Here is a 27415-nt window from a genome sequence, read left to right on the forward strand (position 1 = left end):
CATTCTGATAATTCACCACGGCCCGAGTACACGCAGATTAGTCAGTGTTTGGCCATCCCATAATTTGATGGCAGGCACTGTTTTTCACCCTGCTTGCCTCATCTCTCACTCCACAGAAAGTGCATTCAGCTCTAGCACACATGCAGATCTATTCTTTGTTTTCTTATCTTCTATACCATGTGTGGGACTCCACACGTTTGCCCTCTCCCACATGATCTAACAGCATAGTGTGTTATGCACACATTTGAATGCAGGAACGTATGTAAAATGAGGAGAACCAAGACATTTTCAAAAACAGACATCTCCCTCGTTCTTTCTCCAATATGCTAAAGGACCAGAGCTTTTAAGCAATTCTTTTGTCAACATTATGAAATATAGTTGCTTCTCGAGAAACACTTTCTAGTATCTATGCTTTTCACTGTGACAAATGTCTAACTATAGCTGCAGAGTTAGATTACTTTTCCTTGGGTGTGACTTTTCAGGTTTACAGTTCCGGTTATTGGTGGCATTTCAATGCACTGTTACGTTTTGAGTGACAGTACTGCAGGGTGAACAAAGCAACAGTGTGAGAAATAATCCCCTTTTATACTGTAACAGTCTACACATGGCCCGACAGCAGCTTTAATGTTCGTGCAAGGATACGAATATCTCTGAATGCAAAGTGGCCTTCAATAACTAGTGCAGACAGGCTTAAGGGGTCTTTTAACAAAACAGAGCCAGGGTTAGGGCTCATTATGGTTAAAGCTGCCCTCCCAATAACAAAATTATATATATATTCATTGGTGGGGAATGGTCTTTATGTTTCATTATGAACAATCAAAAGATGTTTCTCTGAAGAAATACCAAATATTGGAAAAATGCCTTGTTTACTTAAATATTTTAACAATATGATTAGAACTTCCAAATAAATGCCCATATCTCACTAGCCATGATGACACAGGGCAGCTGGTCAGTGTTTTAGGGAACAGCCACATCTTTATTTTTTAATTAGCTGTGATTTTATTATTATCCATTTTGCGTTAGGTTGATCAGAAGCTTCTAATTCTGTGTAGCATACCTGGATGTTTAGCGTGACAATCCCACACAATTCCACACCACACAATTTAAACACCACCCAGCATAATTACACTCCACATACCACTCAACACAACCTGATTCAACTCTGCAGAATTATATTCTATTCAATACACCATTATAGATGTTTCAAACTCAAGAACTACGTAATCGTGTAAACTGACTCTTATGCATAAATACTTTGCAGTTTCATGTGCAATTTTCAGAGTTTTCTCAAAGTTATGCTATGGAGGAAAAATTATGTTCAGCAGACAGGGTTAACAGACTTACGAAACCAAGCTCAGTGAGTTAAGGAAAGTACTGGGCAAAGATCAGAACCACACCAACAGATCACACCGGGCCACACTGGGGCAGCCGGCTGCAGAGGCGCAGTAAAGGATCAAGTGCCCAATGGTTTCCTATGGGAGTTTGACCCTGTGACAAACAGGCTGCAGGCTCTGGCTGGAAAGCCAGTCGGGGACAACAAACAGGTAAGTAGGTAATAGACATTGGGTGCTAGACTACGTAGGTGCACAATTTGGTCCTCTTCTCCAGTGCCCCGGAGAGACAGATGCAGGGGTGTCTTTTGGGATCGGATTGTCTTGTCCGGAAGCACTTTCAGTCAGGGGTTCCTTTGAGTAGAGGGTGTGTCATGGGTGGGTCTGGCAGGGGTGGATCCATGGTGGACTCGAGCTCTGAGGAGCTGGGGAACGTTGTTGGCACCAATGACCCACCTCAGCTGGGGTCAGGGGTTATGGATGCAGTGGTGATGTAGGTGTCAGGTTTTCTCTCACCACCAGGCTGGGGGAAGAGGGAGCCTTCGTGCAGGGGATGCAGGCGACTTGGATGAGTTCAGGAGGGGTGACACCAGGGTGGACTCTGGCTCAGGCAGCTGGGGAGCCCTGCAGGCACCGCTGGTGGGTTTCTCACCGGACTGAGGTAATCGGTACAGAGGTCACTTCAGGTATTGGGTTTTCAGGCTACAGTGTCCTTGTTGGATACTTTGTTGCTGAGCAGGTCTGCTGCTCAGGAGTGTGTCAATCTTCACAGAAGGCAGGCAGGCTTCCTGGGTTTCTTGAACCTGCAGCTGCAGGACGAGTCTTTGTGCAGTGTCTGGTAAGGTTAGCAGGCAGGCCAGAAGAGTTGGTACTGGGTCAGCTGCCTCTTCTTCTGTGGGGTTCACTCTTCATTGTCCTTCTTAGGTAGGAAAGATCGGAGTTCTAGGGTTCAGGGGTGCCATCTAAATACTCAATTTGGGGGCATTACCGGGAGTGCCAGGCTGTAGCCAATGGGCTGACCACTTTTACGGTGACTACACCCTTCTTATGACCACTTCTGCTGGGAAGTGGGCATAACCCGAACCCTAGTGGCCTAATTCCTTCTAATCAAGATAGACGAATTTGAAAAGTAGTGTACACTTCAGCTCGACCACCTTGGGGGGGGGGGGAGGGGGGGTGTCATGAAGTAGGCACTTCCAATTTAACTAATTTTCCCACCTGTGCTGCCGCCAAAAGTGTCAGGAGAAAGGGTTGGTGGTGATGGATGGGTCTGTCATCTCCACTATCTCAAGAGACCCAAGTTTAATTTCAAAGGTGGCAAGTCCTTTGAAGCTCACTGCCCTGGAATGTCCATCCTGCTCTGGAAGAAGCATTATCACTTCTGCCTAGAGCAAGCCTTTGTTCTGGGCCCCTGAGAGTGCTGGCCCTCACCTCAGGGGCCAAAACAGTCTAGAGTGGCTGCACTGGTTTGAACCAGTCAGTGAACACATCAATAGCTGGGCAGGTTTTCAGGGGGCACCTCTAAGGTTCCCTCTATGTGCATTTATTAAGAAGTCTATAACTTGGGTCAGTGAGGCTTTATTATTCTGAGATGTTTGATACCAAACATCCCAGGAATCAGAGAAGCCATCATGTAGCTGGGTAAACTAATGAACAGTGTTCAGCACATGTATTTAAAATGGCTTCCCTGTGCACATACAATGTCTCAGAATCAACAGACAGCAGGGGCATATCTGCTCATGCATATTTGCCCTCACACATGCCTGGATGCACCCAGTTTTTGGGATGACTTACACCTGGCGCAAGCAGGGATAGGGGACCTGGCACAGGGGTGTTTTCAATTCCGAAGGCACCAACACATCCAGTCTGCAATGGCAGCACTGTGTGGGTTAGGTGAGGGGTCCCCAAGGGTGGCACAATTGGTACTGTAGCCCTCAGAGACCTTCCTTAGTAACCCGGACCCTAGGTACCTTTTAGTAGGGACTTAGTGGTAGCTAAAGAGTTTGCCAATTGTGCAAAACAACTAGGTAGTTTTGGGGAAAGAAAAATGGCACTGGAGACCTGTTTAGCAGGGAGCCAGTGCACTAACAGTCCAAGCCACATCAGAAACCAAGTGAAAAGTGGGGGATAGCCATGTCAAAACGAGTGCTTTCCTACAGTCCCCTCTCCTCCTCTCTCCCTCCACATTCAGACAGCCAGCAAGGTGTTGAACCACCACGGAAATGCCCTGACAAATGACTCCACCACCTAATTATTGCAGAACTAGATGGCAGTGGTGCTGTCTGAACACCTGCAGGTGAAGGAAGGTAGAAAGGCTTTCAATGTCAGGCTGCCCGGAGCTCCAACAGGTATATGTAGTATCCAGATTCCAATGGAGATCAGAGGCCTCTGATCAACACCTCTTCTAGATGGCCACCCCAGCCTAGGAGTGACATCTCTCACGGTGAGATCTGGTGGGGAAGTGAGAAGGGTCTGCTGCTGACCCAATCGAGGTTTGTTAACCACCACCACAGATCTTTTGCTGTGCCCGCCAAGATCTGCACAGTATCAGATATTTCCCTGTTGCTGCGTCTACTGGAACTGGAGGTCCCACTGCACAGCCTGCATATGCCAGTGTGCATGCGTCACAAGCAGGATGCCGGAGGCCATGAGGCACAGTAGCCTCAGGGTCAGTCTTATCAAAACCCAAGATAAAGGGTGACAAATCAGTATCAAAGCCTCATTTAATCTGAACAATCCATTCAGGAGAATAAGGCTGAAACTACACTGTCCAGAACAGCTTCGATGAAAGGGAGCATCTGAGAAGGGGTCAGGTGTGGCTTAGGCATATTGACAAAGAACCCCAGCGAATGCAGGAGTTCTGCCATAGCCTGTAGGTGGGAGACCACTGCCTGGAGCAAGCCTGTTTTCAACAGCCAGCCATCGAGACTGGGAAGACTGGAACCCCTGATCTCCCTGCAGATGAGCTGCAACCACCGCTATCACCTTGGTAATCATCCAAGGGGCACTGGTAAGGCCAAAGGCGAGAACAGTGAATTGAAAGTGCTTGTGACCTACCATGTACCACAGGTAATGCCTGTGGGCAGGCAGGATGGGAATGTGGAAGTGTGTGCCCTACAAGTCCAACGCTACCACCCAGTCTACCGGATTCAGGTCAGACAGAATTTGCGTGAGCACTTTGAATTTCACCATTCTCAGGAAGAAAGAAAACAAGTTACTTACCTGTAACTACAGTTATCCAGTATTGGTATCTTTCATAAATTCACATGCTTGAATCATCCCCGTCGTCGAAGTGGGAGTCCCACGGTACATAAAATAGCAATAAATAATAAATATTTTTTTTTTGCCATAGGCTATAATGGAGTCAGAGCTTGCTCATATAGCCTATCCATGTCCTTTTGTGAAAGGACCCAAACCTGCCTGCTGTCCAATCAGGCACCAGCACCCTCTAGAACCTTCTCCAGAGAAGTTCCCTTCCTCAGATTTTCCAGCACGGGAGTGAAAAATTAAAAAACCTGAGAGGAATGCGAGCATCAAAGGGGAGGCGGGTGGGTCACATGTGAATTTATGAAAGATACCAATACTGGATAACTGTAGTTACAGGTAAGTAACTTGTTTTCTTATCCAGTATTGGATCTTTCATAAATTCACATGCTTGAATCTGAATAGACAGCAGTATGGTTGATAAACATTGTATCCAGCGTGGGTGGAGGGTGCGAGCATGAGGACCCTCTATCTCAATTAAAGTTAATAATAATCATCATAATAATAATAATAAATAATAATACCTTTATAGAAAACTCATCATTTCTGAGCGTGAGTTACGAAGGAATACAGATACTGTAAGTACGTGCATATATAGATATATAAATATAGATAAAATTCATCTATCTGCATACACATTAATAAGTACATACATACGTACACTTTAGATAATTCACCAGGAAACACAATAGAAACATGGTTATCTGCATCTTAAACCATATGACTATAACTAAGGAAAGGTCTCACCTTAATGAAAGAGATGGCGTAGCACAGCTTGCCCTACTAGAGAGTCTGTTCTTTGTGATGACTCCAAACAATAGTGCTGCGTAAAGGAGTGTGTGGTTTTCCATGTCGCAGCCTGGCAAATTTTTTCAAGGGAAATACCTTGAAACAAAGCAGCCGATGTGGAGATTGCTCTTGTAGAGTGGGCTCTCGGGCGCCTAGTCAAGGGTTTTCCTGCCTTGGTGTGACAAAATTGGATTGTGGAAGAAATCCATCGGGCTACAGTGGCCTTGGTTACTCCTGTTCCTTGACGTCCCAGAGAATAAGATACTAGAAGTTGGTCTGATTTTCTGATGTTCTTGGTACTTTGCAGGTAAATTTTTAGGCATCGCTTAATGTCCAAAGAATGGAGAGTTCTCTCTGCTATCGTAGTAGGGTTTGGAAAAAAGGTTCATAGAATAACTGGTTCATTGAGATGGAATGAAGATGGAACTTTGGGAATATATCTAGGATTGGTTCGGAGCATAACAAAATCCTCAGAAAAAACTAGAAAGGGCTCTTTAGTAGTGAACGCTTGTATATCACTGACTCTTCTGGTAGAAGTGAGAGCGAGCAAGGTTGATACTTTCCAGGTTAAGTACTTGAGTTCAGCTCTATGGATGGGTTCAAAAGGGGCTTTCATGAGCTGGGAGAGAACAATATTAAGGTGCCACTCTGGCGGAGGTAAGCGAACTGGAGGAAAGGTGCGGAACAGTCCTTTCATAAACTGTTTGATGACTCTGGTTGAACCAATAGACGGCATGTCAGCCGATCGTCTGTAAGAGGCTATAGCTGCGTGGTGAATCTTGACTGATGCATATGAAAGACCAGCCTTGGAAAGAGAGAGCAGATAAGGAAGAATTTGCTCAGGAGTGATTTGAAAAGGGTGAAAATTGTTCTGAGAACACCAAACACAGAACCTCTTCCATTTTAATTTGTATGTCTTATTCGTGCTCTCCGCTCGCGCTTTAGATAATATGAGCCTACATTCTTGGTTGATGTTCATATCTTGGAACTCTCTGAACTCAGGAGCCAAGCATGCAAGTGCAGTGAAGTTGGGTCGGGGTGTAAGATGAGGCCCTGATTCTTCGAGAGAAGATTGTGGTTGCAAGGAAGACGGACTGGATTGGCTATTGACCGGAGGAGAAGCTCCGTATACCAGTACTGTCTCGGCCACTTGGGGGCTATGAGAATGATCTTGCAGGCTTCGGTCTTCATTTTCCTGAGGAGTCTGGGAATTAATGGAATGGGGGGGAAAGCGTATGCAAAGATCCCGGACCATCTTATCAAAAGAGCATTTCCCCACGACCCCGGGAGTGGGTATCGACTGGCGTAAAACTGGCATTTGGCGTTCAGGTTGGTGGCGAACAGGTCTAGGATCGGCCGACCCCATTGTTGAAAAATGCTCTCGAGTATGGTCTGGTTGAGTTCCCACTCGTGACAGTTGTCGTCTGTCCTGCTGAGAGAATCCGCTAGAGCATTGTTGACCCCCGCCAGGTGCTCTGCCCGGAGGCGGACGTTGTTCTGTGTGAGCAAGTTCCAGAGAGATTGAGCTTCCCTTGAGAGGGAGAGGGATCTTGTTCCTCCCTGCTTGTTGATGTAGAACATGCTTGTTGTGTTGTCTGTTCTGACTAACACGGATGATCCTGCGATGCGTGGCAGAAAAGCTTTGAGCGTAAGGTGAATCGCTTTCAGTTCTAAAAGATTTATGTGCATCTGTTTTTGGAGCTTGGACCATTTGCCTTGAATGCGCATGTCCTGTAAGTGGCCTCCCCATCCTTCCAGGGAGGCGTCCGTGGTGATAACGAAATCTGCTACTGGTGCCAGAAAGGTTAGACCGTGGGAGAGGTGGTTGATGTGGGACCACCATTCCAACGCCTGCCGAATCCTTGGTGTGATGGTTATCAAATCGTCGAAGGATCCTTGTGACTGGGTCCATTGGAGTTGTAGTTCTTCTTGTAGAGGTCTCATCTTGAGTCTTGCCAGCGGTACTAGGACTATGGCTGAGGAAATCATGCCCAGAAGCGATTTGAATAGTCGTACTGAAACAAACTTTCTTGTGGAGATTGTGACCGCTAATTGAGTCAGCTTCTCCTGCCTTGCTAGGGTAAGATATGCCTTGTTTTGGATAGTGTCCAATTCTGCTCCCAGGAAAACTCTCCTGCATGCGGGGAGCACGACTGACTTTTGTAGGTTCACCGTTAGACCCAAACTGTTGAATAGTTTTAGGCAGGCATCTGTGGCTTTTGAGGCTAGTAGGGATGACGGAGCTTTTATTAGCCAGTCGTCCAGGTAAGGGAACACTTGGAAACCCTTGCTTCTGAGGGAGGCTGCGACTGGGGCAAGGCATTTCGTGAAGATTCTCGGAGCTGATCTGAGGCCAAATGGCAGGACTCTGAATTGATAATGGGCACCGGCTACTGTGAAACTGAGATATTTGCGATGTTTTTGGTGTATTGGAACGTGGAAGTAGGCGTCCTGAAGATCTAAGGTTGTCATAAAATCTCCAGGGTTCAAGAGGTGCAAGATATCTGACAGTGTGATCATCCTGAAGGAATGTTTCCGAAGGAACTGGTTGAGCTTCCTGAGGTCTAAAATAGGACGCCACTCTCCCGACTTCTTTCTTATGAGGAAAAAACGGGAGTAGAATCCCAGACCTCGTTGCTGCAGGGGAACTGCCTCTATAGCCGCTTTTTCTAGTAGGCTGATGATTTCCGCTTGAAGCAGACGAAGATGGAGAGAGCTGCCTGCTGTTGGTGGGTGAAGCGGTGGCTTTTCTGTGAACTCCAGGGTATGACCTCTTGTCACTATATCTAGCACCCACTTGTCCGATGTTATCTTCTTCCAATCTTGGATGAAGTTGGAAATGTTTGCTCCTATTCGTTGATGTTGTGGGCATTGAGGGAGCATAGCCGGTGCCTGTGAAAGATCATTGTTTTCTGGGCTGATCTCTGGATTGTGACCCTTGTCTGCGTTTACCTCCCTGTCTGGCATAGGAGGCAGTCGATGATTGTCTGTACTGCTGATTGTAGGAAGGCCTGTACTGCGATTGCTGGTACTGTCTATGAAAGGAACCTCGAAATGAGGTGAAACCTCTCCCTCTAGCTCCTCGAAAGGGCTGCTTTCTGTACTGCAGGGTACCCAGGGACTTGGCCGTGTCTGTGTCCGTCTTAATGGTTTGCAGTGCGTCATCCACATGTTTGCCAAACAAAGATTCCCCATCGTAAGGCATGTCTAGAATTCGGGACTGCACTTCTGGTCTGAAGGATGTTGCATGTCGGACCACATTTGACGATCATATCGGCCCAAAATTGCTAATGAATTCGCTGCCCTGACAGTGATTGCAGACATTCAGGAGAATCTCTTGCCAATATTATCTAGTCTGCGACCTTCCTTGTCTGGAGGGGTGGATATAGGCGTTGATGGATTTTTGGAGCGCCTTTGAGCAGCCTGTGAGATGACCGAATCAGGCTTTGGATGGCCAGTAAGGCATGCCGGAGAATCTTGGGCCGCCTTATATTTTTTATCCAGTTTTTGTGGAACTGGAGGAACAGTAGCCGGATTCCGCATAATCTTTGTGCCCTCGCTCCAAATGTAATCAATAATCGGAATGGACCGTACCGACTTCCGTGATTGTTCTTTGAAGTCATGTAGGAAGCATTCCGACTGGGAGACAGATGTTGGTAGATGAAAACGTACTGCGGCTCTGTCCATAAGATTATGGAAACCACCTATGTCCTCAGGTGGAGAATCAGAGGGGCGAGGAGGTGGTGGAGAAGGAGTGGGAGCCAAGTAATCATCCCATTCCTCTGTAGGATGTTGTGGAGTAGAAATTTCTCCTTCTTGTTCTTCCTCCCCTGAAGTGGACCCTTCATCTCTGGGGGGTGCAGCCAACACTGAGTGAGATGTTGATCTTGGAGTAGCTGGAGGAGGAGGAGCATTTCCTGGCGTCACCGTAGAGGCCGGTACCTGTGGTTGGCCTTCCGCTGGAAACCTTCTCCTATAATCCTGAAGCATGGATTGTAAATCCTGAATTAAGGAGGAAGGCATTTCTACGGTGTCTCTGTGTTGAGGCTCCTGTGTTTCATAATATTGGTCCTGATGAGAGTAGTATGGCTGATACTGTTCGTACTCATTCTCCTCATCGTCATCTTGATACTTGACATGGAGCTGCGAAGGGCTACGCGCATCTCCAAAAGGACCTTCGTCAGATTCCTCCCAGTCGAGAAGATGACTGGGTAGTAAAGCCGTCACCTTGTTTGGAGATGTGTCGATAGGATATACGTCCTGTGCAGGCAGATTCCTGATGCTGACCATAGCTCGGAGAGCTGGAGACCTGGAAGAGGTAGGAATAGCCTCAACGTGTCCACTAGCCATCACTGCGGTCGATGGCGTTAAAGTTGATGCAGCCGTTGATGGTGCAGATTTTTCCGTCGACGATGGTGTTGCCGACGATGGTTTCGCCGACGACGGTCTCGTCGACGGTAGTGTCGTCGACGGTAGCTTCTTTGACCCCGTGACCCCATGAGAATGACGCTATAGTTGACGGGGCAGTCGTCGACGGTGCCGATGGAATCTGGATAGAAGGGATCGAACCCCTTACCGTCGATGTTAAGGTCGTCGACGCTGACGATGGTCTCGTCGACGATGAAGTAGAGACGGTAGATGTAGATACCGTCGTCGTCGTCACTGTCGTCGACGGTGTCGTCGTCGATGTTCTAATTTTCAGAGTCATCTTTGCAGAAGTAGAAGGCTCTGAAGAAGGAGATAGATGGTAAGACTCCTTCTTTTGAAGAGGAGAAGAAGGCTCAGAGCAAACCGAAGTTTGTAAGGCCTTCCCATGATGAGATTTCTGCCTCTTTCTGGATTTTTCAGTGTGGCCTAGGTCCTCAGATCTGGACCTTTTATGTGGCCTCTCTGACCCACTCTCCTCACCTGAAGTACAGGATTTGGCCTGTAACCACGTCAGGAGTCTGCCCTCCCGGTCTCCGAGGGTCTTTGTGGAGAAGGTGCGACATATCTTGCAGTCCTTAACCTGATGTTGTGGGTAGAGACAGTACAAGCATTCCTTATGTGGGTCATCCACATGGAGCCTTTTCTTCCCACAGGTCTTGCAAGGGCGGAAAAGGCCTTTTCTAGAAGAATCTGACATATTTGAAGTTTTCTTGAGAGAAAATCTCTGAAGTAGAAGAAAAAACTGAGCAGAGCTCAGGGAGACTCCCTTCACACGACGTGCGGTAGAAAATCTGAGGAAGGGAGCTTCTCTGGAGAAGGTTCTAGAGGGTGCTGGTGCCCGATTGGACAGCAGGCAGGTTTGGGTCCTTTCACAAAAGGACATGGATAGGCTATATGAGCAAGCTCTGACTCCATTATAGCCTATGGCAAAAAAATTGTATTTATTATTTATTGCTATTTTATGTACCGTGGGACTCCCACTTCGACGACGGGGATGATTCAAGCATGTGAATTTATGAAAGATCCAATACTGGATAATTGAGGGTGCGTGTCTAGGATAGGACGAAGGACTCAGTCCTTCTTGGGTACTAGAAAGTAGCGGCAATGGCAAATACAACCTACTTCTGATGCCGGCAACCTCTGTGGCTTCTTGGCCAAGAGAGCTGCCATTTCTCAGCAAAGTCAAGAGAGATGGTCCTCTGTCAGCCTGGTATAAGTGAACAGCATGGGTGGAGGGATAGTCATGAAGAGGAGGGAATAGCTGCTTTGGACACCATGGAGAACCAAGTGGCCTGATGTTGCCGATGCCCAGTGGTGCAGGTGATGGTTTATCCTGCTGCCCTCTGGTTGCCCATAATGGCTATAGGAAAAACTAAACCGGCTTGGATGCTTTGGCTGCCTGGTGGGGGAGATGGGGGCTGGACCGGGCTGACCTCTTGCTGCCCGACCCACGGGGTCTGTGGGTGCTGCGATTTCCATCACAAAGGGGCTGGGCAGCTTGTGGGCCATGGTACTGTGTAGGTAGAGATGCAGCTGGAAGCACTTTCTGTGGCCACAAAAGGAGCAAAAGCCTGGAAATTTGGAGAGGTGCGGAGACGGCCCCGGAACATACAACCATAGAGCCAGGCCTCAATTGAAGATACTTCGTCTCATCAGATGACCGACGAACAAGGTGAAGTCGAAGACATCGGACTTCTTGCTCTTTATTTTGTGAGACTTACCAGAGTGGGAAAACTTTAACAAAGATTCACGGCTCCGTGACAGAGCCTGGGACCTTCCTTTGGACCGAGATTAAGAGCTTTGCGGCTTCGCACATTGAGCCGCAAGGAGCTTGATTGTGCATGGTGTGACAATAGACATCTCTTGGCATTGTGGTTGCACTCAAGACACCAAGGCAGTTGAGATGCAGGTCCAATCCAATCATTTGCCTATCACTAGAGCCGCAGGGCATGAATCCAGCCTTCCTCGTTCACATCCCTGTCACACCAGGAGACAAGACAAGACAAAAAAAAAAAAAAAAAAAAAACACACACGCTGACTTTTTTCGACTTTGTCAAACAACAAAAAAAAACTGTAGGTAACTCTTTCTGGATCTGTGCTGACTGGCGCCGAAAAAACAGAAATAACAGTGTGCTGGGGGGATACCCATGTAGGTATCATGCATGTAACTTCCAGCGTGGATGACGTAGATGTCACACGGAGCCAAATAAAGCCACATACCTGAGTCTAGAGGTACTGCTCAAAGAATTTCCACATTCAGTGTCAGCCTGATGGAAGTTCTGAGGTAAGGAATCTGCGTTTGTAAGCCCGTTAGACTGGTAAAATATTTAGGACAGGGTTATTTCAGAATGCTGTGAGAGAACTAGATGACCCTTCAGTTTGAAAGGCCTGCAAGTCAAATTCAGGCAACCAGATGTTACAAACTTAAAAGTCCTTGCAAACGCACACAGTGAATATCTGAAATGCATTACAGACCCTTGGATACCTGTTAAGGCAATGTGAATCGCTAAGATTTTCAACCTGTAAGCTATGAATCTGCAAATGAAAGATGAACTTCCCTTAGAATAACATAATGAATTCGTGAAATTCAGTTACAAGTAGGGCGGGAGCAGCACGGATGGCTGCTATTGTAGTCATGCTGTATTTGTACCTGAGAAGTGGTTCAGTCTTTTGGTTCCAGGAAAGAGAAGAGAAATGTTGACACAAGTGGGCATTATTAATTCAGAATTATCAATACATATTGAAAGTATATTTGGCTGGTCCTAATGTTGCAAATTCTGCATTAGAGACGACGGTTGAATTATATTAGAATCACAGTGAATATACTTTAATAGGTAGCAGAGTAGCTTGCAAAACCTTAAGTATTGAGTAACGTAACGCAGAATCCTTGGACTGAGTGACTGCAGTCTAACATGGCAGGGATGCTACTCCATCACGTTTTAGTTGTGAACTAGTCCTGAGTAAAAGGATTATTTTTTTTGTACTTTTTTTTTTTAACTATTCTCATTCAAGAAATCTTGGAGGACTTTTCTGTTGGGTTGTGTTACCGGGATTGGAAATATGAGTACACATTAATTCCCAGTGCTCAGATGCGGATAGATCTGATGTAAGGTCAGCATCCGAAAATGTTCTTTCTTCATAAATGTTTGTGAACCATAAGTATTATCAGTCTATATTTCTCATTTGGGCCTTTTCACAATCAATTGTTCCTTTCCTGGGGAGAAATATCTTGTTCTTCGATGCTGGTTTTGGAGGAACCACCGAATGGCTTTGAAACACAGAAAGCATGCACAAGCTACAATATTTAACACCCGTTTGTCTCTTGTTAGTCAAATCTACTCTGGGAGAGGTAAAGATAAGGAAACTAAGGGAGGGGGCTTAGAGGTGGTGGTGGTTTCAGACAGTCACTGTTACCAGAGAAATGCCTTCCTCTGGAGGTGGGAAGATTTGTCCATGAATATTTAGATTTCTATGACCTTGGAGGTATTGTTGATGTGGAGTATGCAAGGTGATGAAACCCTGCGTTGATAATAACTCCTATAGTGTGGTATGCTAATTACTCAGTGTTGAATTAGTGAAGGTAGAACAGGAAACGCAGAACAGAGAATGCGGGTGAGGAGCCAGTTGAAAGTTACTCCATGGCAGTTGCTCTTTGTTTCTGACGGGTGAGGTGTCCTTAATAAATGTAGTACTATTTACCTGCTTCATGTGTTAGTTAGTGTGCTTCCTTCCTCGTTCCACTCCTATCTTTTGTCTTGAATTGCAGCAGACAAACTTTTTCTTCAAGGCCCACGTCCTCAGAAACTGCTTCATTTATCTTTAGTATCTCTTCCTGAGCGTCGCACAAACACAGCAGACCATGAAAATTGGAGGTTCGCAATTTTCAGCTGTGCCTCCAGCTTTAAGGTGGTACGGTGTAGCAAGGAGGGTCTGCCAATGGATGCACCATGACAGTATCTACCCAGTGGCTGACACTTTTGCTGAATGAAATATTGCACCTACAATTTGGTCAGAGACCACTGAATCTTCATGCAGCATTTCAGCTAAGTCATGCCTCAGTCATCGATTAAGATTTGCATGTCCTCACATATTTCTCTTAATACCCTCGAGAAGTGCTGTTATGCTGGCAGTTTTTAAGCGTGTGGCTGTTGTACCACTTTTCAGCGAAAAGCAGTCAGACCTTTGCTTTTTCACTCTGGCAGCACTGTAGTTTTCAAAGCTGAAGTTTGCCTTCTCAGAGGTTACCATAAATTAATTTGGTTTAGGTTCAGTTTGGATCACGTTGTGGCTTATATTTCTTTAATAGGCTTGAGTGGCAGCTTTTGTAGTGGCAAGGTTAGATAACTTTTCCTCTGAAGTCATGCAAGGGTTTTGGAGAAGCTCGTGGAGGTAAAGTTCTCAGAAACACAGAAATTGTCAGTTGTGGAGATTCCAATTTAATTTTCAGTTTGGCCAATTCTCGACGTTAGGGCATTGTGAAAGGTCATAATATTGCAAATGGAGGGCGAGACTAAATGGTGATGCAGCTTACAGAACCAAAGTATAGGACGAATTAGACTCAATCTGAAATAGGAAACTTGAATCTGGAGTGAAATCTATCTTTCTCCTCTTGATGGGAAGATGATAGAGATTTGTGGGGAGAGGAAGTGACTGCACGAGGCATCATTTGAGAGGGCTTAGATAAGCCCTTTAGTCCTTTTCCAGGGACAGAGTTTAAGAAGAGGTTGAAAATGGTTAATATAAAGGTGATATTCATGCCAAAGATAAGTGACTGTGACAGAGTACATGTCATACATAGCCACATTATAGGTGTGAGTCTTAGACTATTCAATGTCAATGGGTATTTACAGGGCCCTATGGCACCTCTATTTAGATGTCAATATGTGACTTCAATCTGTGATATGTCTCCGACGTGGGTGATTGGAATACTACATATTAACTCTTCTACTTTTCAATCAATCACTGCATTTGTAAAGCGCGCTACATACCCGCGAGGGTCTCAAGGCGCTGGGGAGGGGCGGGTGCTACTGGTCGAAGAGCCAGGTCTCACGGAGTCTTCTGAAGGCCAGCAGGTCCTGGGTCTTTCGTAGGATGGTGGGGAGAGTGTTCCAGGTCTTGGCGGCGAGGTAGGAGAAGGATCTGCCGCCGGCGGTGGTTTTTTGGATGCGGGGGACTGTGGCGAAGGTGAGGTTGGCTGAGTGGAGGCAGTTGTTGAGGTAGGTGGGTCCGGTGTTGTGCAGTGCTTTGTGTGCTTGGATCAGGAGCTTGAAGGTGATCCTTTTGTTGACGGGGAGCCGGTGCAGGCCTCTCAGGTGGAGTGTGATGTGGCTGCAGCGGGGGGAATTCGAGGATGAGTCGGGCCGAGGCGTTCTGGATGCGTTGGAGTCATCTCAGGAGCTTGTTTGTAGTTTCTGAGTAGAGGGCGTTCCCGTAGTCGAGTCTGTTGGTGATGAGGGCATGGGTAACGTTTTTTCTCGTGTCGAGGGGGATCCATTTGAAGATCCTGCAGAGCATACGGAGGGTGCTGAAACAGGATGCGGAGACGGTGTTGACTTGCCTGGTCATGGAGAGAGTGGAGTCGAGGATGACCCCCAGGTTGCGTGCGTGGTCCGTGGGTTCCGGGGCTGTGCCTAGTGACGTGGGCCACCAAGAGTCGTCCCAGGCTGATGGGGTGGGTCCAAGAATGAGGACCTCCGTCTTGCCAGAGTTCAGCTTCAGTCCGCTGTCCTTCATCCAGTCGGCTACGGCCTTCATTCCTCGGTCGAGGTTAGCTTTGGCGGTGTGGGGATCTTCTGGGAGGGATATGATCAGCTGGGTGTCGTCGGCGTAGGAGATGATGTTGAGGTTGTCTTGTCGTGCGACGTGGGTGAGGGGGGCCATGTAGATATTGAACAGTGTCAGGCTGAGGGAGGATCCCTGTGGGACGCCGCAGATGATCTCGGTGGTTTTGGAGCGGAAGGGTGGGAGGCGGACGCTCTGGTTTCTGCCAGAGAGGGAGAATGTGGTCCAGGCCAGGGCCTTCTCTTGGATACTGGCATCATGGAGGCGTGCTGATAGGGTGCGGTGGCAGACTGTGTCAAAGGCTGCTGATAGGTCCAGGAGGATGAGGGCGGCTGTTTCTCCTTTGTCCATCAGGGTCCGGATGTCGTCAGTGGCAGCGATGAGGGCGGTCTCGGTGCGGTGGTTACTGCAAAACCGGGTTGGGAAGGGTCCAGGATGTTGTTGACTTCGAGGTAGCGGGTCAGCTGTTTGTTGACAATCTTCTCGGTCACTTTTGCCGGGAAAGGGAGCAGGGAGATGGGCCGGATGTTCTTGAGGTCCTTGGGGTCCGCCTTGGGCTTCTTCAGAAGGGCGTTGATCTCGGCGTGCTTCCAGCTTTCTGGGAAGGTTGCTGTCTCGAAGAAACAGTTGATTGTTTTCCAGAGGTGGGGTGCGATGGCTGCGCTGGCTTTGTTGAAGACGTGGTGAGGGCAGGGGTCCGATGGGGATCCGGAGTGGATGGAGCTCATGGTTTTGATGGTGTCTTCGTCGCTGACGCTGGACCAGACGGTCAGGCGACTGTTGCGAGTGGTAGTCGCAGGGGTGGTGGACTCGGTGGAGGGTGTGGGGGGGGGGGGGGGGTCGGGGTTGAAGCTGTCATGGATGTCGGTGATCTTGCGGTGGAAGAAGGTGGCCAGGGAGTCGCACAGGCCTTGAGATGGCGGGATGTCGTTGGTGATGGAGCTGGGGTTGGAGAGTTCTTTCATGATGCTGAAGAGCTCTTTGGTGTTGTGTGCGTTGTTGTCTAGGCGGTCTTCTTGGCGGTCCTGATGAGTTGGTGGTGTCTGCGGGTGGTGCTCTTGAGGGCTGTGTGGGTTGTCTGGTGTTCGGTCGTGGAGCCATGAAGATGGGGTCGAGCGTGTGTCCAGCGGCGTGAGTGGGTGTCATTACGAGCTGTTTGAGTCCGAGGTTGTCCATCAGGGCGGTGGAGTTGGCGTCGTTGTTCTCGAGGTGGAAGTTCAGGTCCCCGAGGAGGATGTAGTCAGTGGAAGCGAGGGCGTGGGTGCTGATGAGGTCGGCGATGGTGTCACTGAACTGTGGACGGGGTCCGGGAGGTCTGTAGATAAGAGTTCCTCTGAGGGTGGTGTTGGGGGTCGGTGTGGATCTGGAAGTGCATGTGCTCGGCGGTGGTGAGGGTGTCATCGGTGTTCGAGATTTTGATGGAGTCTTTGTGGATGATGGCGATTCCTCATCCCACTCCGTTGGTGCGGTCTCTGCGGGAGATCTTGTAGCCCTGTGGGATGACTATGGCGATGTCTGGTGCTGAGGTGGCGTTCAGCCAGGTCTCCGTCAGGAAGGTGACGTCGGTAGAGTCTAGGAGGTCCCAAAGTTCGATGGCGTGCTTGCGAGCGGAGCGGGTGTTGGAGGATGCAGCGGAGGAGGTTGGGTTCTCTGGCTGGTGGTGTGGAGGGTTGGATGCTGGTGAATATGCAGTTCTGGCAGGTGAAAAGCCCCTGGGTGCGTTTCGGGGTGGCCCGGTAGCAAGGGTGGTCTCGTCTGGTGTTGAGTGCGTGGAGGGTGCTTGCGTCGTAGTGCAGTCTGGCGTTGTGGGGGGTGCGTGTTCCAGGGGTTCTGGTGCTGGGTGCGGTCCAGGCGCGGACGGGCGCAGACGGGCGCGCCTTTGGCGCACCAGCGGCGCGCCTGCTTCGCGGCCTCCATTTGAGGGCAGAGGGAGGGAGGAGCATCTGGGAGGTGGGAGCGGGGCGGCCAATGGGAGTGAAGGGGACGGGGCAGCAGAGGCTCAGTGGCGAGGGAAAAACCCGGGGAAAAGACGTCGGGAGAGGGACAACAGAGCACAGGGGTACAGAAAGCAAAACACAGGGGCACAGAATGAAAAAATGAAGTGGCACAGAAGCCAAGCGCAGGGGTACAGAAAAAAGGGAGCGAGTAGTCAGGCGGCAAAAGCGGCAACGGAGGTTCAACCCACAGGGGGGCTGCGTGGCAGATGGGGGGGGGGGGGGGGAGCGACCTGCCTGGTACTTTTGATGCCAATCTTAAAAGATGGAAAGAATGATGTAGTCTTTTTTACTGAACATCTACCATCCCTAGATGGCCACCTATGTGTGCCCTTCTCAGGAGTACGAAGCATGAAAAAACGATTTCTCCAGATTTCTCCTAAATTTCCTCCTCTGCCCTCGTGTCCTGCATCATTCCTCTATTCTGATGGCTTCTCGCCCTTCAAAATCCTTTTGGACATTTTCTTACAGATGTCACGGCCCTGGACAGCGTGAGAGACTGATAGACACACCAAAAAGAGCTTGTGTTGGTCTACATGTCTGTTTTTTTCTCCCAAATAAAGCCTTTTTCTCGCAAAAATAAAGAATTTCAAGTTAAAAAAAATTCCCAGAAAATCGGCCAAAAATTACTCCACACAGATTGTTTTTCCATTTTTACTCAACTTAAACAATGTTTGGCTCTCAAAATTGAGCCAACAAATAGGTGTGAAACCTCACGTCTTATGAGATCCTACACACTTGAGCCAGAAACAAAACGGACTAAGGCAACTGCCAGTACAGTGTATTATGGGTTGGGAAGTCTAAACAGAGTACACTTTAGTGCACCTTTCAATGAAAGACTTATCAGGCTGCATGCTGTTCTGGCCATTCATACTTTCAAAGCTCATTAAGGGCTTAAAAGGTTTTCCAGAAAATAAGTAGCCCAGGAAGCTATCACAGTGTATTGGTATTGCTACACACCTTTGTTCTATTTCTTTAATACAGCATCTGTGTAATGCGGTCTGAAACTTAAGTATGGCGTTGTTATTGGCTCAGGGTCAAGAGTGCAGTAATGGTACAGATTTGGTTGCAAGTATGGAGCCATCTACTGGAGCGACTGTAAAACTATTTTCAGCTGTCATACAAAGGCACTGCCTGTAACCCTGTATGCCGTTGACAAGCATAAATATCAAAATCACCATGGTTCACAGCCATATATGCAACATATGAGCGGAGTAAATGTTTTAGAACACTGAGATTTCGCAATTTCACCAAGGACCCCCTCACTGAATTGTGATTGAAGAAAGCTCTGCGCATTCCATAAACAGCAGAGGGTCAGTGAAGCAGCATGCCCCTTTATGAAACATCTCTTTGACAGGCTGTAGGAGATTAGGCTATCACCCCGGCTAGCCTGCTTTACCAGCCACCTCTGATACGTTTGCAACATTTTTGCACAGTGGATCCAATAATAAAATAAGCCAAAATAAAAGGTTTGTTGACTGAGCTTCCTGTATATCATTTGTAAGTCCAAATCATAATAGTGGTTGGTATCCTCATCCCTTGCATTATTTAGGATTCTTAATTCTCAGAACTCATCCAGTAGCATTTGCTTCATTCTCTAATAACGGATTGCCCAATCAAAGGTACTTGGCATCCCACAAACTATTGAATATGATGTATGAGCTCTGTGTGCAGCATTTACGAAGATTGTTTCTTACCCTACCTAATTATGTTCTTTCACATGATCAGACGTCACACAATTTATTCGGATGTATACATGACCACTGTCTCACTTAATTCTGTACAGCTCATTTGTACTAGAACACTTTATTTGCACCTCACTTTATGCACAGAGCTATGTAAGTTTTTTTTTTTTTACCTTAGGGAGCCTCAATTGAAGCTCTGCATGTACCCCTCCCTCTTACAGTGCTATTGATTTTGGGGCTTTATTTTTTATTTTATTTTTTTACAGCTAGTGCACACAGCTCTGGTCTACAACATGGAACACCTTTCATTGAATGCGGAAGGTGCAGGCAAGATCAGTGCCCTATTGTAATGAATGTGCTGATTCTAGCACAGCTGTGAACTCATGTCTGCTCTTGGGGAGGGAGTATTAGCACAAGATGGATCGGATGTCCAAAGCAACCAGTCTGCTTTTCACTGCATGCAGCAACCTGGCCTGCCTCCGAAAGCGGGGCAGAGATTCCACCAACAAAAACCACCTGCAGAGAGTAGCTGCAGGCGTGTCACTTGAGTCCACAAGACCCTCTTTGTACCTTTCCAATGTTGCCACCTGACAGCTCCTCTCTCTGCGCCCAAGTCTAATACGGGTCAGAAAGATTGTGCTTCCTCATTTCATGGGACGAGGTCACCAAGTAAGTAAAAGGATCACCCCCTTGAAAGAACTTCAGCATGATCTGCATTACAGAAGTGGCTTGAAAGGGTCTATGACCCCTTCTGTAATACCAAAGTGTCCTGGGAGCACACACCGTAGATAAACCCATGGTACACTAGGAGCTCCTTAATACACCAGCTGGTGATTGTTCCAAAAGATACACATCTCCACTCCATATCAAAGATAAATATATATTTCTTTTTGGTGATTACCAAAGAATAACAAACACTCAAATCTTCTGTTACAAAGATTTTGGCCGGTTACCATCCACAATTGGCCATGAATGTGTAAAAATACTTTGCCAAGTACCTGGTATTTTTCATAAATGACTGGAACTGTAAAAGCCAGCAACAGCCCTAGGGGAAAAGGGAAAGTTAATCATTAGTCACATTTGCAAACAGACAATTCCTAACATAAGAAAACTCTCAAAGTAAGGAGTTAAGAAAGACAGAAATACATGGATGTGAAACACAGATCGATGCATAAGGAGAAACGGTTTAAATGTAAAATAAATTATTTAAATATGTATGCCTAGGTGGGGCAACTTGAGGCAATATCGTAAGATAAAGAATTACAAAATCTAAAACGACCCTGCCTGCCACGCCTTTGCTTCTTTAAAAAAAAAAAAAAATGTTTGTTAAATGAACCTTGGATAAAAAGTACAACTGTACTTTGTTAATCTCTTATGCACAGTTTTCAATTCGAAGTTTTGATCAAAGGGACAGCTGATCAGCTGAACTCAAATACATGGCTGCCTTGAAGTGGACTCTCAAATTATAAGCACTACATAGAAAATTAAGCTACTACCAAAAAAATGCTTTGAACCCTAGCTAAAACAACGAAGTAAGGAATTAAAGAAAATCAAAAATAAATAAGGAACAAGATTTTGCAGCAAGCTTGGCCGCTTTGAATTGAGATTTTAGACACTGTCTAGTAACATATGGATTAACATCCAAGAAGTCGCAGTGCAGTTCCCAAGATAGGCACTCTTGACAAATGCAGTAGTGGATGTTTTCACAGGGTTCAGTAGAGTAGACTGTGGAACCTTGGTGGCATTTAGTTATGCAAAATACTATCAACCAGGAGAACGAGTTACTTACCTTCGGTAACGACTTTTCTGGTGGATACATTAGCTACCTGTGGATTCCTCACCTAATGAATACTCCCATGGCGCCAGCATTCGACGGAAATCTTCTTCCTAGTCTCTGCACGTCGACGAGGACGTCACTCTAGCCCACGCAACGCCGTCTGACGTCATACAGGCAATAAGAGGTCCTCGACGACGTGCCGACGTCAGTACCAACATTTTTTATGTGCATGAGAACAACAACCCAATGCAATGAAAGAGCAAGGCAACATCCCATAACCTTGTAAAATACACAATATTGCAATGAATAGCTGTAAATTTAATATAACTTTTTTTTTTTTTTTTTAACGAACAAATATATGCAAATCATGTATATACACAAAGATATATACATACAGATAAATACACAAGTATCCATATATACAACATCTATTGCAACCTTGAAGACCAAGAGGAGCGCACTCAAGGATTACTTGGCAAGACCAGAAAGGCAACGGGGAGGCGGGTGGGACCGTGAGGAATCCACAGGTAGCTAATGTATCCACCAGAAAAGTCATTACCGAAGGTAAGTAACTCGCTCTTCTGATGGATACAACTACCTGTGGATTCCTCACCTAATGAATAGTCCCAAAGCAGTACCACGCCCGGTGGCGGGTGCCTAAATGGTCAAACCAAGAAATCCTGCAGCACTGACCGTGCAAAATGGCCGTCCCTTCTGACCTCAGAGTCCAAACAGTAATGTTTCGCAAAAGTGTGAAGGGACGACCAAGTTGCGGCCTTGCATATGTCGACCACAGGAACACCTCTGGCCAAGGCCGAAGTGGCCGACTTAGCTCTGGTGGAATGAGCTCTAATGCCCTCAGGAGGATCCTTCTTTGCCAAAGAGTAACAGATTTTAATGCAAAGAACAACCCACCTGGAGAGTGTTCTCTTGTGGACTGCCTTTCCTCTCCTCTTGCCCACGTACCCGATGAACAGCTGATCCTCCAGCCTGAAATCCTTTGTTCTATCAATAAATAAGCTCAAAGCCCTCTTTGGGTCCAGACGGTGCAGTCTTTCTTCCTCTTTAGAAGGATGAGGCGGAGGATAGAACGTGGACAAAGTAATTGTCTGAGCCAAATGGAACGGTGAAACAACCTTCGGGAGGAAAGCAGCCTTGGTCCTCAACACCACCTTATCCCCATAAAAAGTTGTATAAGGGGGCTTTACCGATAAGGCCTGCAACTCACTCACTCTCCTTGCAGATGTTATAGCTACCAGGAAAACTGTTTTTATAACCAAATACCTTAAGGGGCAAGAATGCATAGGCTCAAAAGGGGACCCCATAAGGAAAGTCAGGACCAAGGACAAATCCCATTGCGGCATAACGAATGGTTTTGGAGGATATTTATTTAGAAGACCTTTCAAGAATCTGATCACAATAGGGGATTTAAATAACGATGGTTGGTCTGGAAGACAAATGAAGGCTGACAAGGCCGACAAATAACCCTTAATGGTAGCCACTGCACAACCTTTCTGCGCTAGAGACAGAGCAAAAGACAAAACGTCCGATAGATGAGCATGTAAGGGATCAATCTGCCTCTCTCCACACCACGCAACAAATTTAGACCACCTATTAGCGTAGATAGATTTAGTGGAGTGTCGCCTGGCCGCTAATATAACATCCACTACATCAGGCGGAAGAGAGAAGGAACTCAGGTTGCCCCGTTCAATCTCCAGGCATGTAGGTGCAGACTCTGGAGGTTGGGGTGTAAAACCTGCCCCTGCAACTGCGAGAGGAGGTCTGCCCTGAAAGGGAGACGGAGCGGAGGGCACATTGAGAGTTGGAGAAGGTCGGAGTACCACACCCTCCTTGGCCAATCCGGAGCTATTAAGATGACTAGCGCCCGGTCTTGGCGAATCTTCCTCAATACTCGAGGAATCAAGGGTATGGGAGGAAACGCGTAAAGCAACTGGCCGCACCAGGTTATTTGAAACGCGTCCCCCAACGCTCCCTGCATCGGATACTGGAGGCTGCAGAATAACGGACAATGCGCGTTCTCCAGAGTGGCAAACAGATCTACCCGAGGAAACCCCCACCTTTGGAAGATCAAACGGGCTTGATCTGGATGGAGACGCCACTCGTGGTCTGCCGAGAATTGGCGTCTGAGACCGTCCGCACGTACATTCAAGACCCCGGCCAGATGATCTGCTACCAAGCAAATCTGATGGTCCTTTGCCCAGGACCATAGTCTAAGAGCTTCTCTGCAGAGAAGGTACGACCCTACTCCTCCCTGTTTGTTTATGTACCACATCGTGGTAGTATTGTCCGTCAGGACCTGTACCGACTGACCACGAAGGGAAGGGAGGAAGGCCTTGAGAGCCAGACGTACAGCCCATAACTCTAACAGATTGATATGAAACATCTGTTCCTCTGGAGACCAAAGGCCTTTGATCTCCAGATCCCCCAGATGAGCTCCCCACCCTAGAGTGGAAGCATCCGTTATGACCGTGGCCACTGGTGGCGACTGCGCGAACTGCTTTCCTTGTGAAAGATTGTTGCTCGCAATCCACCACTTTAAGTCCACAGCAGCATCTCTGGAGATCTTGACAGCACCTTCTAGATCTCCTTTGTGTTGAGACCACTGCCTTCGGAGGCACCACTGAAGAGCCCTCATGTGCCAGCGAGCATGCGTGACCAACAGAATGCAGGAGGCAAACAGACCGAGCAGACGAAGGACCTTGAGGACTGGAACTACCGCTCCACTTCGAAACATTGGAACCAATTCCTGAATATCTTGAATCCGCTGAGGCGGAGGAAAGGCTCGACTCAATGTTGTATCCAGTACTGCCCCTATGAACAGGAGGAGTTGAGGGCTCCAGGTGAGATTTGGGCTCGTTCACCGAAAAGCCCAGGTCGAACAACAACTGAGTCGTTGACTGCAGATGATGCAACACAAGCTCCGGAGACTTGGCTTTGATCAGTCGTCCAAGTAAGGGAATACTGCTATCCCCTTCCTTCTGAGCTCTGCCGCAACCACTGACATCACCTTCGTGAAGACTCGAGGTGCTGAAGTAAGACCAAACGGAAGGACCGCAAACTGATAGTGCTGCGATCCTACCACAAACCGGAGACACTTCCTGTGTGACTTGAGTATCGGGATATGAAAGTAAGCATCCTGCAAGTCGACAGACACCATCCAATCTTCCTTGTTCAACGCCAAAAGCACCTGAGCTAGGGCCAGCATCTTGAACTTTTCCTGTTTGAGGAACCAATTCAAGATCCTCAGATCCAGGATTGGCCTCAACCGACCATCCTTCTTGGGAATCAGGAAATACCTTGAGTAACCACCTCGACCCCTTTCCTGCTCTGGGACGAACTCCACCGCGCCCTTTGAAAGGAGGACTTGTACCTCCTGTTCTAGCAACAAGAGGTGTTCTTCTGAACAATAAGATGGGCGAGGCGGGATGGGGGGCTGGAACTCCCGAAAGGCCTTTTCCCACAATACTGAGAACCCAAAGTGTCCGTTGTAATAGTCTTCCACTTGCGGAGAAAATGCCGTAATCTTCCCCCTACAGGAGAGGAGTGAGTGGGAAATGGTGGAAGCCTAAGGCTGCTTTCCCTGCTGCACCCCTCCAGAGGACGAGGAAGAGGCAGAGTGCTGCTGAGAGGCTCCTCTGGTGCGGGCCCTACCCCTCCCTCTAAAAGATCTATAGGGATGGGAAGAGGCAGGTTGCTGGAATCTCCCCCGAAAGAAAGAGGAGGAAGAGCCACGCCCAAATCCACGAAACCTCCTGAAAAATCTGGAAGAGGCAGAGGAAGAAGGAGCTTGGAGCCCTAACGATTTGGCTGTGGCCCTGCTCTCCTTAAATCGCTCCAAGGCCGAATCTGCCTTGGCCCCAAACAGTTTGTCCCCATCAAACGGGAGGTCCAACAGGGTTGACTGCACATCCGCAGAAAACCCCGAATTACGGAGCCAGGCCTGTCTCCTTGCCACCACAGCCGTGCCCATTGCCCTAGCCACTGAGTCGGTCGTGTCCAGCCCAGACTGAATAATCTGGGTCGCCGCAGCTTGGGCGTCCGAAACAACATCCAAAAGACCCTGGGGAAGCTCCGTAAATGATGACGAAATGTCATCCATAAGAGCATGGATGTATCTCCCCAGAATGCAAGTTGTGTTGGTAGCCTTCAACGCCAGACTGCAGGATGAAAAAAAAATCTTGGACTGCGCATCCAGCTTTTTCGAGTCCCTGTCTCCAGGCACCATCGGGAAAGATCCAGGCGCTGATTTTGATGAACAGGAGGCTTGCACCACCAAGCTCTCCGGTGTAGGGTGTCTAGAAAGAAAGCCAGGGTCAGATGGCGCAGCTCGATACCTCCTGGCCACAGCCCTATGAACAGCTGAGGAAGATACTGGCCTCTTCCACACCTCTAGCACCGGATCAAGCAAAGCCTCATTAAACGGCAAGAGAGGCTCCGCTGCAGCAGAGGCCGGATGTAGCACCTCCGTTAGAAGATTCTGCTTCGCCTCTGCCACCGGCAAAGACAGGTCCAGAAAGTTAGCTGCCTTCCGTACTACAGCGTGAAAGGAAGCCGCCTCCTCCGTATATTCCCCTGGAGACGAAAGATCCCATTCAGGGGAAGTGTCCAGCCCACTGGCTGTATCCAGACCATGCAGCCCATCACCAGAGTCCTCCAGTTCTCCTTCCTCCAGGACTCGTTGGTACTCCTGCTCTTCCAATAGACGAAGAGCCCATCTCCTCGAATGTAGCCTCTGCTCGATACGCGGAGTCGACATGGCCTCCGCCGAAGTCGAAGATCGGCGCCGATCCCCAGAAGCAACCGAAGCCGCGTCCGGCGCCACAGGCAACTTCGACGCCGATGAAAGAGCAGGACGAAGAGAACTTGGAGCAGATGGACCCACCGGAGTCACAGGACGAAATCCCGACGTCGACGGGATGGAAATCTCCGGGGCCAATCCCTCTGAAGCCACCGGAGCGGCCACCGGCACCGAGCCCAAGTTCCCAAAAGGGCATAAAGGGTGCCAGCCGTAGAGGCGCAGGATCACCCAATGAAAAGGCCAAAGGACCAGCCGGAGCACCCCCTGGAGCCATCTGTTGGAAGATGGTATACATCGCATTTAGGAATGCGGTACTATCGGCTCCAGGGGTGGGAAAAGCCAGATACTGGGGTGCCTGTATCGAAGGCGACCCCGACGCCGGAGACAACACAAGAGGCTGCATCACCTCAATCACCGACGCCTGCCCAGGTGAAGTCCTCCGGTGCCGATCCGAAGGCGACCTGGAACGAGTCTCCTTGCTTGAATGGCACCGTGAATCTCTACGGCGCCGGGAGTCTCGATGACGCCGATGCCTTGGCGAAAAAGACTTCTTGTGATGCTTTTCTTTCTTCGACTTCGCCATAAACAACTTAGCCTCACGTTCCTTGAGGGCCTTCGGATTCATGTGCTGGCATGAATCGCAAGTTGAGACGTCGTGGTCGGAGCTCAAACACCAAAGGCAGTCGGAGTGAGGATCTGTAACTGACATCTTGCCCCCACACTCTCGACAAGGCTTGAAACCCGACTTTCTCTGCGACATTATTACTGCAGAGAAGGACTACGCAGCAAAAAATACACTGTAACCACAAAAGTAACAGTTGCTCCCTCGAAGATAACAGTTTCGAATGCACGGAAAAAAGGGAACTGACGTTGGCACGTCGTCGAGGACCTCTTATTGCCTGTATGACGTCAGACGGCGTCGCGTGAGCTAGATTGACGTCCTCGTCGACGTGCAGAGACTAGGAAGAAGATTTCCATCGAATGCTGGCGCCATGGGAGTATTCATTAGGTGAGGAATCCACAGGTAGTTGTATCCATCAGAATGTGCTCGTTAAAAGTGGATAATTCCGGGTCAATACCTACAAAGGTTACAAAAAGCAGCTAGGATTTCCTTGTAAAGAAAATACTCTATTCCCTGCACTTGGGACCTCAATCTCTCTTCTGGAGAAGAACAGTCAGGTAAGCAGAAGAGGAAAATTAATTAGTTTGTTTAAATTTTAAAAAATGACACTGGCTGCAGAAGTAAAGGCAAGAAACCTTTGTTATGAGTACACCATGAACTTGAGTCTTCTGGTGTTTGTACTGCCCTTGAGGAATGCTACAATCCAAGGCAGGTGATTCAGACAAGTCTTCTGAAAAGGATTAGAGGGCTCATTAACCTGAAAGTTAATTCTTTCAATTTCCGTGGGCAAGACTGACTTCTAAATTGAGGGCAAAGGATAAGGCAGCGATGGGCAAATATATCACTTTAAGATTGGAGAAGGACTATTGCTTACTAGAAAAGCCCTAGTAAAGGAAACTATAAGTCACTTAGAATTTATGATATA

The 27415-nt window shown here is 47.9% G+C and overlaps 1 protein-coding gene across 1 annotated transcript in view; it reads right to left on the reverse strand.

Annotated features, from left to right (window-relative positions):
- LOC138259994 (reticulon-3-like) overlaps nt 1–27415 on the reverse strand; it is a 151554-nt gene that overhangs the window by 38595 nt on the left and 85544 nt on the right. The window contains exon 6 of the mRNA XM_069208036.1: nt 20271–20317. Coding sequence (XP_069064137.1) covers nt 20271–20317 — 47 coding nt within the window. The remainder of the gene's footprint in view (nt 1–20270; nt 20318–27415) is intronic.

This window comes from Pleurodeles waltl, chromosome 9 (assembly GCF_031143425.1).
Source record: "Pleurodeles waltl isolate 20211129_DDA chromosome 9, aPleWal1.hap1.20221129, whole genome shotgun sequence".
NCBI classification, from domain to species: domain Eukaryota; kingdom Metazoa; phylum Chordata; class Amphibia; order Caudata; family Salamandridae; genus Pleurodeles; species Pleurodeles waltl.